Here is a 17,340-nt window from a genome sequence, read left to right on the forward strand (position 1 = left end):
CGCATACTAAGCACAATCATTTGTGGATGACAAACCTCTAGACCTGGTACATGAATGAAACGCTACGTTAACGATATATAAACTACATTCAGAAACTAAAATGTGACAATGAACAACTAGACCATGTTTGTAAGCTTTCTAATAACTAACAAAGACATTAAAAACAGACGTCTACTTAAAACTATATGTTCATAGACATTATGGTTGCGATATTAGGACTAAAACATACCCACCTAACCAATTTATGGTCAACACCACCACAGAAACCATAACACACCAATACTGGCATTTAAATGGAAAAAATCTCTGATCTGAGGTGTATTAGAATGTAAATCAAATATGGTGACTTTTAGCATTGACCTAATGTCATAATGATCCGTAACATGCAAAGTCTTATTTCCACTAATCAAAATGCATTACAGTTTCCATAATTTAGGACTCATCCGATGGACTGGCACAACATTTTGTGGCCAGTTGGCCCATCCACTTTTGGTTCTATGTATCAAAATTGGCAGAGATTGACCTGAGATGAGTGCACATTTAGGGAGAATCAAAATTTGTAAGGGGTTTCACTTTTCAAAATGTCCACACACAGCTGCCAAGGTTTCAGATTGCTAATGTGTGACATTTTCATAATTTCATTGTAATTATGAGTGACATTAAACAACTATGAGTGACATTTTCATGCGAGCAAAATCAAGCAATGAAGACGAGGGGAACATACATACATCAGAAATTACACCCATTTGAGCAACGAGAAACTGTAGGAAGATCTTAAAACTGCTGCAAAGCACCAGAAATGGAAGGGCACGGAGGGACCAGACTGTACCAAACAGGATGTGAGAGGCCATACAGCCTGCAAATGAGCCTAATGTTCCATAATGCCATAGCTGCGAAGTTTTCAGATTGCTTATGTCTGACATTTTCATGGCGCACTTAAGAGTGACATTCAACTGCCAAATGTATGACACTTAGAGTGACATTTTCTTGCTAGTAAAGCCAAGCAATGAAGTGCATAGAAAGAGATACATACCAGAAATGACACCCTTGGAGCAATGAGAATCTCTAAAAAATATATCTTAAAACTGATTTATCATCTTTCATTTAGGTGCATGGTTACCGAAAGAAGACTACAAAAATTAAAGATTTTTTTTCCTTGTTTGGTTTGTTGTAAGACCTTGGCTGCCAAAGCGAATTGATTCCTTCTGACCTTTGCAGTTTCAAATTTCAGTAGATATGCGAGACAGGCTTTAGAGCAGGGAATACAACATTTAATGTTAAAATAAAAAAAGTTTTAAGGGTAGAAAAAACGGGTTAACAGGAAAGAAAGAGACTGTCAATATGTCTGTCTCTCCACATGTTGTTATCCACATATGTCCACTTCAAGGAGTGGAATGGGAGCCTAGGACAGCAGAAGCCCTCACTGAGGAAATATCTTCTGCCTGTTTATATTCTACAAGAGCATGGATTTAAAAAAAACACATTAGCAGCAAGGCCGAGGGCACGGCTGCCGAACAATATCATTAAAATCCACACAACACAGATTTCGCAAACAGAGAAATCATTAAAGTTTCAAAGGAGTGTTTGATTAGAATTAAAAGACTGTGCTAGATACAACAGAGAAATGTGTTCAAGAGGTGAGAGCATCATTAGAAAGTTCCACTGATGATTTGTGTGCCGAAAAAATATAGAAGTAAAGAATTAATTAAACAAAAACTTCTATCCGTAACCCCCCACGCTATTAAACTTTACTGATGCCTGGTATGGTTAACATATGCTGCAGAGATCAGGTTAATGCAGGGCAGAGTCTCTGTAGACTGATTCCCGCTTCGCTGGCTTGCTTTTTCTTGAGCAGCTAAGTGTTAAAGCTGAAGTTCATCGGCTGGGCTGAGGAGAGGGGCAATAGACTGCAGCAGAAAGCGCCAGTGCCCAAATGGATTTTTCGACGGAGAGTCACAGGCAACCTCTCTGCTCCTTGCTTAGGCGTGTTTCACTCTGGCTGTCCGGCAGCACTAAATATGTAAATAATTCCTATGTGAAAAGTCACTTTGCAATTTGAAATTGCGATGCGACTTGCTCATAGACGAATAATTCAGATATTTAGTGTCATTGCTTCCATCTAGCATGTCAGAGGATGTTTGCAGGTGTTAATATGCTTTTCGCTTTCCCGAGATCCCTCCACTTCAATGACATAGAATTTAGCTGCTCCAGCTGGATAAGGCAGCAGCTACACACATGTATCAGAGAAGGCATGGGTGGGGCACCCAGAGGAAGCACAATTTGTTTTTTTTTGTGGTGAATGTAACACAATGTATACGGTTGTGTTGATCCACGTCACCATAACCACGAGTCAGAGTACCCAAGACCTGCCTGCAGGGTAAATTTCGTCGCAGTATCTTAATTGCCGCATGATCTCCAAAACCTGTCAAGAGTGCCCTCTAAGCATGACTAAAGCATTGTAATGCGGTGATGCGGACATCAGCATTAAAATGCGTTAGTCTAACCCCTTATGCATGGTACTTGGCAAGGCTGTCCACATAGGATCACTTTTGGGCATCTGCTTCAGCTAAAACACTGGACAGATGGTGAATGTTTAATGATCATGCAGAGGTGCTAAGGCTCAGACTGTTTCAGCTGTTTCTAGTAGATTCTAGGACTATGGTAATGCCTTAAGCCAAGTCCTGTAGGCTGGAAGAAGGGATGGAAAGGTCAGAATCTATTTAAATGATGCCCAGTGGGCTCTGAATGATTGCCAAACCATACACCCAATGCCCGTACCTCAAGACCCTACTAGATCCAGTTTTTAGCTGAGCCCAATGAGCTCTGAGCACAGACCCTGGAATTTGGACTCAGCAACCTAAACCAATGAGCCGTACTGAACACAGCCTTAAGGCATGGTTCGTTGGCACTGGGTGAAGGTACTGGCTTTTAACCAGGCCTTGCACTCAAGACCCACTACCGCCGGAGTCCAATAGACACAGCTTTCAGCAAGGAAGGATGATTTATGGTGCAGGTCCTGCACTCTGCACCTATTCTCCAGAAATTGCTGGGTACCACCCCCAGGTACCACCCTTTGGACATGCTCAAAGAGGCTGTTATGGGTGTGTACTGGGTGCTAAGCTAGGATAAAGGTGTTCCAGATGCCACTGGTCTCATCCTTTAGCTAAATCCAGCAGCCTGTGGGTGCACACCACAATTTGATGCTATTTGTGAAATGTGCAAGATCATGAGAAGTGCATGAAGAGAGATACATTGTCTGTTGAATAAAGAACCGTAACCTTCCTTTAACAACATTTTTATGTGTTTATGTGTCTCAGGCCACAGTGTGACAAGCAGCAATCTCTAGGTATATCTTACAGTGAGCACATAATTCAGACTTCTGCCTCCCCTGACCCTCCCACCATCCATTTCAAAGGTTTTGTTTCTCTTTGTTTTACTTGGTGTAGCAGAGCAGCGGATGGAACCCGTGCTATCACTATGACACATGGCGTCCATCTTACTGCTCTGCAAACATTTATACACTGGAATTCAAGGAAGACCGCTTTCTTATAATTGCAGGAATTTTGCAATTCACACTCTCTCAAGGTATTTGAGATTAGCTAAAATCTTGATTTTCCCACTCTCTGGTGTTAACAGTAGAGCCTTCACGGTCCAGTATTCTGCAGACCGAAGCTCCTTCCACAACAAAGTCAGACTCAAGGACAGCATCTATACACGTAGGAACCATATTAAGCCATTATCCTTTGGCATATAGCTCATGTTGTCAAGTACACTGATTCAGCACAGGACCCACACCATGCGGTATCTAAACTATGGAGTAAGTGCTACATAAATATCTTCATTAGTATACCATTCTGAGAAGTGAAGCAGAAACACTAGCTACAGAATACACAATATGTATTGAGCAAATAAAGAAATGTAAAATATTACTTTGAGGAGTAAGGCTGCTTGGAGGTGGAGGTCTCCGAGGAGGACGGGGCCTGTTCGGAACTGACAAAGACCTGCTCGCTGATCGATGACGGAAGTCTCCAACAGCTTGATGTTCCTGCTTTAAAATAGCTAGGTCGCCATCATCTGTAATATTGCAAGTCATAAAATGAACAGGTACATAAGCACTCGTACGCTGTGGGACTGCTTAACAATGACATTAGTAACTCTTTTCATGGAACTCACAAAAATCCCCAGTGAAAATCATAGCTTTCCATGCATACATCTATACCTAATATTTTAACCTTAAAGCATTGGTGTTTCAGTCGATTTACAATTATATTGAAGGCGCAAATTATCTAACTTTTTACCAGATGGGGTAACGTCTTACCCTTGACTGACATAATATACGGGGATTCTAAATCAAGAGAGGAGAGAGAGAAGCAAAAATGAATTCACTCAGCTTCCAAGTGTAATCCAATTTAAATCAGAGTAGAGAGTGAACCACACCAGTCCGTATGTCAGAGTCTCAAAGAGAATTGTCTTGGAGACCCTAAACCTCGTTGTTGCAACCAGCAGCGTCTATTATCTTTGTTGGAGTGATGTAGTGGATAGTATTGTCATTGTGTCTCTCAATTGAGTGTTCGGTTCTCCAAGTGAGACATACCTCCACCAGGAGGGAGACTGTCTAGGTAAAGACATTGGCGGGATTTATGTGATACAACATATAATTACCTTGCATACCTGTGTACGTGATTTATTTAAAAAGGTGGGATAGGGGTAATACTAAAAACATAGAGATGTTGTTCGGACAAGTTATTGGTCCTCAACATCTAGTAGTGTGGTCGACGTGTTTCGGCCTACTGCTGCCCCTAGAAGTCTATGGCCTTCGTCAGGGCTGTGTGGAATGAATCCCTTTTGTTGTAGAAATTCTGAGGGCTGTACAGGTAAGTCTATTATTGGTAATCAGGGTAGGGGTAGTTCCTTCTTTGCCAAGATGGTCAAAGAAAGTTGATCCACATGGCTGATAGTCCTGTCGCTGAAAGACCTGTTGGTCAGATCCTGGTGCCCTCACACACCTGTTAGGGTGTCATGCTTCATCAATGGGCACTCCTCGTCAAGCTGGCGCTGCAATGCCTGACAGGCCTGGGGGCTAGTTGTCTGAGATCTTTTGATCTGAAATCGCCATGTAGATGAATGCATGTGAAGGGGGTAGCTAACAGTGTACCTAGTGATATGAGTGATATACATGAGTGGTGAATAAAATAGACTCAGGTATCCTAGAAATTGAATTTTATAAAGGCAGGATACATGGGCTAGATTAAAGGCAGTGGTGCCATCATGTGGTCTTAAAGTATCAGGATAGCTTTGGGTGTCAGGTGGTCAACATGTTTTGTTCCCCCCCCCTCACATACATTCATCTACATGGTGATTTCGGATCAAAAGATCTCTGACAAAGAGCCCCCAGGCCCGTCAAACATTGCAGTGACGGCTTGACGAGGAGTGCCTAATGATGAAGCATGACACCCTAACAGGTGTGTGAGGGCACCAAGATCTGCCCAACAGGTCTTTCAGCGACAGGACCATCAGCCATGTGGATCAACTTTGTGTGACCATCTAGTCCAAGGAGGAACTACCCCTACCCTGATTACCATTGATCTGATCTCCGGGAGGAGCTCAGGTGTAGGACCTCGTTAAAACATTTTGCTCTTCCTTTCCTCCCTTGATTTTGAGTTTTAGGTAAGTGTATTAACATACGGCTCTTCGTCAAGGGTCTGCTCATTGCCCGAGACGGGTCACATTATAGGCGCAGTTTGCTGCCTATAACTGAAAGGAAAAAAAGAGATTAGAGTCTGGGAAATGTTGTATATGTATTGTCATTTCCCAATGGTTGGTTCCCTAAATACCCAGTGTGATACCGTGTGGAATGTATTTACTCTTATATATTGCGGGCTCTTTTTTTTTAGTGCACTCTGTTTGGCATGTTAAAGCCTTGGGTTTGGCTTCCGGTTGCCAATGCTATGATTATATCCAGCCGCAACCTGCTAACTATGTCAAAGCTGTGGATCTCTAAGGAAAGTATAGTGGTGATTTTAAAAACGTGTGGTGATGATTAAAATGTGAAGAGTCTTATAGCGATATGTGATTCTTCTTTCTCTGTTGAGGAGAATAATTGGTAACGGTCATGTGGGCTTTTGATGTGCCTCAGAATAATTAATTGCCACATTAGCTGATTGGTCTGGTTTTCAGGACCTTAGGAATCGTCCCCTGCATACTTTAAATACAGAAATGCATTTTAGTTTTTGTATGAGCTCTTCTTTTTGCACCTTTTCAATGGCGCTTGTATCCCTATGTTCAGCCATTGTTTGGTTTCTGATGGCGTGTTTTTCTGGTTCCTATTACAACCACTAGCAGTGCTCGTGTTGGTATGCTCTGGTTTGTGATACTTAAAGTTGTGTAGCGCATAGTTGGTGGAAAGGTGGCAGTTTATGCAGAAAAAAGAAGAAAAGGCAAATAAAACTGTAGTTACCTCTATGAGGGGTTTAAATGGCCCCATGGGTAGGCCTGGATGGGCCCATCTTTACCTACTGGTAAAGCAGCAAGGTTAATCAAACTTGACTGTAGACTTCGAAATCTTAAGTATGTATGTAGTGTGTTCTGGATAAGTGCACAGCGTTTTCCTTTTTTTTTGTAACTACCCGCTTAAGGTCGAGATTAGTCAATCTGATCACTTTGAATTAAAGTTTTTCCAACAATAGGCTTTGGAATCTCAACCTGCATAGTGTGCTTGGTATAAGTACATAGAGTTTCACTTGTCTGTCTTTACCTACTGGTAAAGTGGCACAGTTAATCAAGCTTGGCTGTAGACATAGGGATCTCAAGTGTCTATGTAGCGTCTTTTGTATAATTACACGGCGTTACCCTCTTTAATCTGACTGCTAGATTTTGGATTCTCAAGCGTCTATTGTATGCTTAGTCTACGTACACAGCATTTCTCTTGTAAAGCTGCCCATTTACTTAATATTGGACTGTCCGGCATGTGTGTCCTTCGTGTCTCACCCGGCTCGGTTGTTGTTGGCCGACGGGAGTGCCCGGGTACATATAGGGAGGTGACTATCCACACGTGTACTGTGATTACCCCCTTGTCACACAATGTCACTACAATGTCACTAGGGATGGCTTTGTGTGCTGTTGAAAAAAGACTAAGTGTCGCTTTGCACAATGATGTGGATAGTGTTTGAACACATTGTGTGTTTGATTTAGTCGAGATCAAAAACAGACTGCCTTAAAATTGTTTTTTAATATTGTATCTATGATTGAATACTGTATGTAACCACAATAGTTTCTGCAATGTGTCTTGGTTTATGGGATTCTATATTCTTTCTTTTAATGCATGATTATCTTTTTTAACAGCTTTCTTAACAGAAGGGCGGAGGACTATTATTACTCATATAGAATTATGTGTTGTAGGTTGCCGTGTTTGTTATTGTTGGTTGTATATATCTTCGTCCTTGGTTGGAAGCATGCTCTCCCGCAGTAGAGTTCAAAGTCCTCCAAGTATAGTTTCCCCTTCATATTGGCCAGGGCCGGACTATCCCTATGGTCGTGTACTGTGCTCTGTTGGTTCACTTTGCTCCGTGGGGTAACAGTTGGGCATTCTTGTGGCTGTTGTCCACCCACATAGTTCCTAATTGCTGAATACTCACCAAGGGATATTGTCATACAGAGCTTTATCAAAGGTTATGAGTCGGTAGACCCAGCGTTGTTCTGTCAGAAATAGGAGGCATTTAGCATTTTTGCTGAAGTTGTCTAGTGTCTCAAGGAGCACCCACTCGAGTTCATTTTCAGTGTTTTGCTGACAAAAAGTGGTTGCTCGTGTGTGTTATTATTTTGCACTTAATATTGCTACGGTGTTCTCCTATATATGTGGTTTTACTTTTCTGCACGTCATTCCAGTGTATCTGAGTCGGCAGGGACATTTCAGCATGTAGATCTTGTGTGTTGTATTTGTTGTATGCCTTCCCAAAGTCCATCTGAGGTGGACGTTGTGGTATAGCGTCTTGGCTGCCTTGGTTAGGTGGCACACAGAGCATGAGCAACATGGATAGAGACCTACTACACGTTGGAAACCCCAGGTGGATAACACAGTATTGGAGGTTTTTTACACTTTCCGCGGTTGAGTATGGACTAGTCACTAGATAGTCTTGGATGTATTTCCTTTTTTATGCGAGGATCTAGGTCTGACCATTTTAAGGTGCCGGATTTTATGATGCTCCAATGTTTATCAATTGCCTTCTTGAAATGGTTGGAGGCCATACAGTAGGTTGTGACGTACGTAAGAACTTCATAGTTGGCAGACCTATCTGGAGGTTCCAAAAGGTTTTCTCGATTATGGTACCCCACACTTTTTTTTTTACATTTGTGTATAATGTGTTCTGGGTATTTTCTCTTAATTTTTCTGTGCGGTTCAGTGTTTGTTTTTTGTAGTCTAGCATGTTACTGTTGTTTCGGCAGATCCTCAGGAACTGGCTGTAGGGGATGTTCTCCTGTAAGGGCAGTGAGTGGAAGCTGTTGAATGAGAGTAGGTTGTTTTTATCTGGCGGCTTGTAATACGTTTTCGTTTTTAGACCTGTGCCTTCGGCAAAGATGGTGACATCCAGGAAGTCTAGTGTGGTCTCCTGTGCCATGCAGGTGAATCTTAGGAAATGGTCTTAAGTATTGAGCCACCCTAGGAATTCCTGTATTGTATCTGGATTCCAATGCCAGATGATGAGGATGTCAACAATGTATCATTTCCAGAGGAGTATCCTCTGTTGGAATGGATAAGAGATGTTCAGTAAATGTGTGCGTCTTCAAAGGTGCTGATATACAGGGCTGCCAGACTAGGGGCAAATGTGCTTAATGTAGAAGTTCCATGGATCTGGAGGTATAATGAGCCCTCTACTCAAATAAATGTTCGGTCAGCGCCAATCTACAACATTCTAGGATAAAGTGTCCTGGTGTTGTGTATCTCCAATCCTCTCCAAGTAGGATGTCTTCTATGGTTTTCAAAGTGGTGTCTTGTGGTAGGCTGGTGTACAGGCGTTCAGTGTCTAATCCTACTAGTAGGTTACTGGTACGGTCATATCGTTGGTCCTTAAGTAGATTCAGAAGTTCTCTGGTGTCTTTAGGTAGGTGCGAGTAAATTGGACAATCATTTGCAGAAAGTAGTCTGTGAATTGTGATAGTGGTTCCAAGATTGAGCGGATCCCTGACATTATAGGTCGTCCGGGGGAGGGCATCTTGTTTTTGGACATCTTGGGCAGCGAATAAAAGTATGGTGTTCCTGGTTCCTTCGCAAGTAAATATTATGCCTCTTTCTTTAATAAACAGTAGTTGGTTTCTACTTCCTGCACCAGGTTTTCTATTGTCCTGCATAGTCTGGGTGTGGGATCTTCTGCCAATGGTCTGTAGTATCTGTATCAGAGAGTAGAGTGATACATTGTGATACATTGTGTACGGTAGTCGGTTTTCTTCAGTAGAACAATTCCTCCACCTTTATCAGCTGGCTTGATTACCAAATCCTGGTTATCTGTGAGTTCTTTCAGTGCCAGCTGTTCATATTTAGACGTGTTGTGGAAAGGCTTGAAAGGTGTATCGTCAACGGCTTTGACTTCTTTAAATAAGGCTTGTTCTAAAGCGAGGATTTCCACTGGTACCATTGCGTTTGATGGGAAGTATGGGGACTTTATCCTCAGATTGGTGTCTCCTTCCATTGCTGGATGTACCTTATCTCTGAAGAAGGCTTTACGTTTGATCTTTCTGCAGAATTCGGCTACTCCACTGTGAAGTTTGAATTTTCAAGGGTAGGTGTCGGAACATAGCCAAGTCCTTTGTTAAGGACCAGTTGTTGTTCTTCCATTAGTGAAGTCTCTGTCAGATTAAACACTAGCAACTGTTTGTTCTGGTCCCGGGCATCACGTCTCTGATCATGCTCCTTATTTGTATTCCTTGTTCCTTGTTCTGCACTTATATAATGTCTGGGCATCTTATATGCCTAATTGACATGTTCAAACTTACCTTTGCACTTAATTTTAGGTAACTGGGTGTGATACACCATTAAAGCTCCTAATATAGCAAAAGCGTCCCGCATCCCCCATCCCCGACTCTTGGTAACACACATGTTCCCACACCTTACCCTTAACACTAGCACTGTGGAAATTCTATAATGTTGCTGGAAACTCTGATTACTAAGTAGAGTTTGTGAGGGTAGAAATAGTGAGTATGTAAATCAGCAGTTCTGAATTGAGTTCACACATTCAACGTTTTGCACCTCGATGCTGAATCTAGAAAGGGGTGTATCTCAGACCATGAGATTGGGGTTTGGGAAGTGTTGAGTCTGAGATTTCTCCATAATTGCCATGTGTTCCAGGCAAAAAAAAAGTAGTCAGAAAAAAGAGATTGAATGCAAGGGAGAGTAGATGGGGTGTCGGTGGGGAAAAGCATTGAGGTACAGGGTTCTTGAGTGTAAGAGGTGCAGTGACGTCTCTCTTTAAAAATGAGCAGGAGAAATGACAATAGATTTATGAAGTTGAATAAATGCAGCAGGCATTGTGTCACCTGCAGGTTACAGACCAACTCTTAAACAGACAGTGCAGGAGGTTGAACATCTGCTGCAGTAATATACAGACCACACATTCCAATGCCAATAAAATTGATTGGTGGGCTAGTGCACCTACTAGATTTTTGTGTTTAATCTTGGGGTTATTTAATGTTATGTATTTAATAAAGCATGAATCTTACTCCACAGCTTAGTGAAGCACTTTATAACAAGAACATGTTTACAACTCCTGGCAGATCTCAAAATTAAGGTGCTGCACACACTACAGTGAGTGCATGGAATCTGGTTGAAAACAGATTGCAAAAAAAAAAATGTAATGAGGCTGGGAAAGTAATATGTTGTAGGACATTACTAGACAGCATACTGCAGTGTAAGTGTTGGCATGCAGTTTTTACATTAAACATATTTACATTTTGAGGTAAAGATAAATACAGCGATTTTCTGCCCTCATCAAAAGATGTATGGCCACATGCTGGGGCAAGGATTAGCACTGAAGGTGAGGGTGCTGTTGATGACGAGTGATTAAAGTGGGGAGGAGATGCGCACACTCTTGTGAGCTTAGGATACTAAGGCACAAAAGGGGGAATTTGGCCTGGTTTTCTATCAGTGGAATTCAATGCAGAAGGCTGAAGTGGAAGGTACAGGTGAATGCAAGATGTAATGTGCTAATTTCTATTTAAATATTGAGGATCTTGTCAGTCAACACATTTTTGAGGGAGCTGCCACGGACCTTGGGAAGGTGATGGGTAGGCAATTTTGTGCACAGTGGGTTGAGGAAAATCAACATGATCCTGAATAATGCTTTAGGTTTGTGTGGTATTGCACCTACCCCACCATCGACCTCCCAGTACCTTATTCAGGAGTCAATCAATCAACTTTATTTTGGTTCAATGAACCATAAAAGTGCACACTGCAAAAGCATTATAAATACACAAATTCTTGATAGGTATGAATCACAGCTCATACCAATGTAAATATAAGAGTCTTCCATCAACAGGTCTAAAACAAAACACATGCCAAACATGAGCTGGTACAGCTAGACACCAGCTTGTTCAGTGAGATGACTTTGATTTCATACAATTTTACTGGTTAACTGCTTTACTAACTTGGCTAAAGGCTCTATATCGTTGAGAACCAAACAGAAAAGGAAATCTTAATAAGAAGCAGTCTTTACCTTTGAAAGAATGAGGTTTCTTTTTCGGAATTCGTGGAGATTGGCGAGCAGATGCAGCCACAGCTGTAACAGTCAGAGTTTCAGGTCCCTCAAAGAAATCTTCTGGACATGTCCCATCTTCCATCACTAGGTGCTGAGGCACAAAGTCATCACAATCATCATCCAGAATATCACCTGAAAAAAGGATTACTTTTAAGTTGGTCTACAAAGTTATGGTTGTATCTTAATTCCATTGCCATTAAAGGCATCTGGCTTTCTTGGCTGCCAAAACAAGCGAAGTATAGAGATTGGGTTTTTTATACCAATGTTACACAAAAAGAAATATTCAAATCTTTGACTTTTAGACTTACAAATTCAAGTAAGATACGCTAATCTTTCCTCTCTCACCTTTCACGTTTTACCTCTGTATCCCGACTCTTTCCATCTTATGAAAAGGAAATAAAGTGACAAACCACAAAAAAAACATAAGTGCAATGTATTCCATCGCAGCATATTCTCCATTAGAAGATACCCCTCTTTTTAGGTCTCGCCTACGCAGCGCGCATGCGCTGCGTAGGAGACCTTTAGCCGTCGTTCAGCTCTTTTTCAAGCACACACTCGTGTTTGTGGCGGCATACACCTTGCGGGTGCGCACATAAGCGCGCCACAGGCACTAGTGCAGTGCTTTAAAATGAGCAGATTGCTCTCCTAAGCACGTGCGCGCACCACACGCAGGCTCACCTCCTGCCCCCCCCTTTTTCTCACAACCTCTGCGCTTCATCATCTACAGGCAGGGGCCGCGCTTGTTTCAAGTAGAGAAGCCTTTGAAGCTCTTGGAGAAAGTCCATTGAATTTCCTGTCCAACCGGTTGCTCGGCATGACAGTATAATTTTCAGCGCTCAAAACCTGAAAGTCCTTCACAGCGTTAATCTGTTTTCTCGACTACCCATAAACTGGTCAACGTGAATTTTGATCCTGTGTCACCTCGCATCTCTCTTTTTTTCACTAGCAGGGCCCTCTAGGCACTTTCTGCTGTCATTTGCTAAACCGTGCTTCTCTATGCATTCCCCTAAACCAGAGGTGCTGTTTGCCAAGGGCTGTCTTCTGGAAAGCAGTCAGGCTTTCTTGAAATCAACAGCATTGTGATATTAAGATTTTGTGCCACCTATTCACACTGCAAATACACAGGTGTCCCTGCACTTACCGTAAAATAGGGAGTTTGAGCAGACGGAGGTGATACCCATAACCCTCCAATCATAACGTATGCTCCCACAATACCCCCCCCCCCCCCGCATCCCCGGAGCTCAGTCAGAATCAGGGACTTCAGCACACAAAACTGGAATGTATCAACTAAGGCAGTACTCCGGTTCAACCCACTGCCTTCTGTGAGGCAAATGACACACAAAACAGCGCAACGCTTTAGGGTAATGAAAACACAGTGACCAACAATCACCAAGACATGGCCTGATGTGAAGGCAAACGTTGTTTTTACAGCTCTTTTCAGTAATGGCATTCTTGGCTTTTGTAGCCTTCAAAGAAAGTCTCTTGAATTTCCAGTCTGACAAGCTGTCTGGAAATACAGGAAACATTTCCTGTCTAACAGGTTGGTGTGAGTTACATATGATTAAACACTTTCAGCGCTGAAAACCTGGAATGGTTTCACAGTGATGACCGTGCACTGCAGCTACCATTGTGGAATCCTCTTCTCCTCTGCCCTCCTCTCCTCTGCCCTCTACTCCTCTGCCCTCTACTTCTCTGCCCTCTACTCCTCTGCCCTCTACTCCTCTGCCCTCTACTCCCCTAGCGATTTTTTCCTCTTCTCCTCTGCTGTCTTCTCCTCTGCTGTCTTCTCCTCTGCCCTCTACTCCTCGGTCCTCTTCTCCTCGCTCCTCTTCTCCTCGGTCCTCTTCGCCTCGGTCCTCCTCTTCTCCTCTGTCCTCCTCTTCTCCTCTGTCCTCCTCTTCTCCTCTGTCCTCCTCTTCTCCTCTGTCCTCCTCTTCTCCTCTGTCCTCCTCTTCTCCTCTGTCCTCCTCTTCTCCTCTGTCCTCCTGCTCCTCTGCCCTCCTGCTCCTCTGCCCTCCTGCTCCTCTGCCCTCCTGCTCCTCTGCCCTCCTGCTCCTCTGCCCTCCTGCTCCTCTGCCCTCCTGCTCCTCTGTCCTCCTGCTCCTCTGTCCTCTTCTCCCCTAGCGTCTTTCTCCTCCTCTCCTCTGCCCCCTTCTCCCCTGTCCTCTCCTCCCCTCCCCTGTCCTCTCCTTCCCTGTCCTCTTCTCCCCTCCTGTCCTCTCCTCCCCTGTCCTCTTCTCCCCTGTCCTCTTCTCCCCTGTCCTCTTCTCCCCTGTCCTCTTCTCCCCTCCTCTTCTCCCCTTCTCTTCTCCCCTGTCCTCTTCTCCCCTTCTCCTCTGCCCCTTCTCCTCTTGTCCTCTTCTCCTCTTGTCCTCTTCTCCTCTTGTCCTCTTCTCCTCTTGTCCTCTTCTCCTCTTGTCCTCTTCTCCTCTTGTCCTCTTCTCCTCTTGTCCTCTTCTCCTCTTGTCCTCTTCTCCTCTTGTCCTCTTCTCCCCTGTCCTCTTCTCCCCTGTCCTCTTCGCCTCTTCCCTATCCTCTTTCTCCTCTGTCCTCTTCTCCTCAGTCTTCTTCTCCTCTCTTCTCTGTCCTCTACGACCCTGCCCTCTTCTCCTCTGTCCTCTTTTCCCTGCCCCACAGCACACTGGCACATCAAGGGGGTACTAAAAATGAAGAAGGCGCATTGCCTCTTAAAAGACATTTCTATGTACTTGCTAACCCTTATTAGCCAGCAATGTATGCCTACTCACTTCCAATCTATTAAATACAACTCTTAAAAAAATGTGGAAGCCAGAACAGTATTAAAAACACATTGTGTCAAACCTAAACCCTCACTGTTCACAGATGAAAAAAAAAAGGAGATTTACTTGAGTCTCGGATAACATAAAAGGCTCTACATCCCCTCAGCCATAGCCTCATCCTTAGACACTGCCTTCAATGAAGCCAAAGAAACACTCCATCTCTCAAACAATACATAAAGTGCTCTCATTTACCTCTCTACCAAGAAGAGTAACATGGCCAGGATCCACAAAAAGTCCCAAACTTTTTATACCACACCAACAAAAATAGCTTTCATGAGGAAGGGGCGCTGACACCCTTTAGCTAATCAGTGAAGCCCTTGTGATCCTCAATGCAAGAGTCTTACAAGGCCTTTTTGCTGGTGCTTCTCGACCTACCAACAGCGGTTGACCCAATCGACAACCAACCTCATAAGAATAGCCCTGAAAACCACATGCACTATGAGAAGCACACCAAGAGCCATCAATGTTGTCGATGTGTGGAAAAAAGACTGCATGATTTATGTCCCTTTAGGGACAGCTCTGCTGGTGAGACATGAACCTTTATCGTTTATTAAGTATGATGTAGCTCTTCTGTCTAAAAGCTAACAACTGTACAAGCTGTGTATAGGAAATCGGGTTACTTATTGAGGGGGATGAAACTTTACTCAAGCAGTAAACATAATCGCTGTCAGGGTGAGGCAAAAGCTAATCCCGAATTAACCTGTGGCCAACCCTCTGGTAGCTTGGCAAAAAAGGAGACAGGCTTAACTTAGAGGCAATGTGTAAAGTAGTTATGCAGCACTTCAAACACTAATAAAGTAACAGCACAACAGAAGAAAAATCCCAAACCAATTTAGAAAAATAGATTCAAATAAAAAAAAAGAAAATGAGACTAAAACAATAAAAGTCCAATCAGTAGAACCGGAGATATGCAATTCCAAAGTAAAACCAGCATTGGCATAGCCAATAGGTCTCGCCTTTGGGAGGTGTAAGTAGTTTTGCTGTATATGAGGAGTCCATAAGTCATAATTTGCAAAGTGTTCTGTAAATGAAATATAAGTACCCACCTGTAGCAGTTTACTGTTTTACTGTTGTGTAGTTGAAGGCCTACTAAAGGGATTTATGTTTCGGCTACTACTATTATGCATTAATAACAGTAAAAATAAGCATTGGCATAGCGAATAGGTCTCGCTTTTGGGACCTTATAAGTATTTACTTATGCAGCACAATATCCATGTTGCAACAACATCAACTGTTGCATGGCTAAACACTTATAAGGTCCCAAAGGCGAGACCTATTGGCAATGCAAATGCTGGTTTTTTATGCAAGTGGAAATATTAGCTAGACAGTTTGCCAAGAAATTCTGGCTGAATTAATAAACATAAAAGAAAAACAGAGGAATTGTATCTAATAGCTTTTACTCAGTAACAAAATCCCCCTGCAATCTGAACTATTTCACACACTTTTACTTACAATCAAAATACACACCTTCAAATATGTCGGTAGAGATGACAGGCGCTTCTCCAATACAAGATTCCTATTCCAATCCTCCCGCCTCCACCTCCCACACTAACTTGCCCTTGAGCTATTTCTCTTTTTTAGCCCATGGGAGCCTCACCATTTAGTTTCTTCCTGAATTTAATATAAATCTACTCCTCTGCAAAGGAGCCCTATCTTGGACTGTGCGTATACCGTACGAAGGGGGGCCTCGCCAAACTCTGCTACATTATTCTTAGTGTGGGAAATTCCCTGTGGAATGACTCCCCTGGATCTCATGGGCTTGACAGATCTCTGGAGGGTCTTAAATGGTATTTAAAAAAGACCTACAGTAGATAAGAACTTTTCTCAGATCACTGTAACCATGACACAGTAAACTGTGTCATGGTTTCTGGTTTCGATGTTTTTTCGGGTATCGATTGGATATTGCACAGAGCCTCGAATACACAGGTTAAAATTGCATCTTAGTTGTTACTCCTCTGATAAAATGGGAATTTTTATTAAATCCGTTGTCATTTTACATCATTTTTATTGAGTAACATGAAAGGCTCACTTAGTAAATTGGCATATAATTTCCATAAAGGAAGACCCTTGTCAAGATGGTTGCCCAGTGCAAGCGGGCAACATTTGGATGAACTGCACTATATCCCCAGTCACAGCAGCATAGCACCTAATCAGGGAAGTAAGGAAAGGAGTTAGGGAGGGAGGGAAGGAATAAGAAGAGAAACAGGGTGAAGTGGGGCGGGGGTGGACAAAGGAAGAAAGGACTGCTATATGTTGTAGGACATTACTAGACAGCATACTGCAGTGTAAGTGTTGGCATGCAGTTTTTACATTAAACATATTTACATTTTGAGGTAAAGATAAATACAGCGATTCTTGGAGGTGGAGGTGCGGAGAAGCCTTGGGTGGCGGTTGGGTATCTGCTGGGCCCTACAGACAGCAGAGATGCAGGAGAGACTAGATGAACAAGGGGCGCAGTGGCCCTGGATCCCCAGCTGAGGTCCACTAGGCAAGAGGAGTGGGGAGGGGTGCTTGTGCCCTGCAGTGGTGGCACCTTCCAGTGGGCTGGTGTTCGCTCCCTGATGCATCCCCCTGAGGTGGTGGCAGGACACCCGGTTGTGGTCTGGAAAGGCCAGGGGGCTGTGCGGGCTCCTGGGTGCGGGGGTGTGAGGCGTGCCGGCTGCGGGGCAGCCCGACCTCAGAACAGCTGCAGTGAAAAGAAGTTTATACTACATTGACGGGGCTGACCGGTCCCTGGGCCATACATGGAGCATGTGAGGCAGCTGGCCAAAAGGTGTCTGGCATGAATTCCAGTGGAA

At 43.3% G+C, this 17,340-nt stretch overlaps 1 protein-coding gene across 2 annotated transcripts in view; it reads right to left on the reverse strand.

Annotated features, from left to right (window-relative positions):
* The window catches only part of SYNJ2 (synaptojanin 2), a 583,647-nt gene that overhangs the window by 49,662 nt on the left and 516,645 nt on the right, over positions 1 to 17,340 (reverse strand). For both annotated transcript variants that reach the window (XM_085612162.1, XM_085612163.1), the window contains 2 exons: positions 11,703 to 11,876; positions 3,931 to 4,074 (listed from right to left, as the gene is read on the reverse strand). In XM_085612162.1, coding sequence (XP_085468288.1) covers positions 3,931 to 4,074; positions 11,703 to 11,876 — 318 coding nt within the window. The remainder of the gene's footprint in view (positions 1 to 3,930; positions 4,075 to 11,702; positions 11,877 to 17,340) is intronic.

Source organism: Triturus cristatus, chromosome 6 (assembly GCF_964204655.1).
Source record: "Triturus cristatus chromosome 6, aTriCri1.1, whole genome shotgun sequence".
Taxonomy (NCBI): domain Eukaryota; kingdom Metazoa; phylum Chordata; class Amphibia; order Caudata; family Salamandridae; genus Triturus; species Triturus cristatus.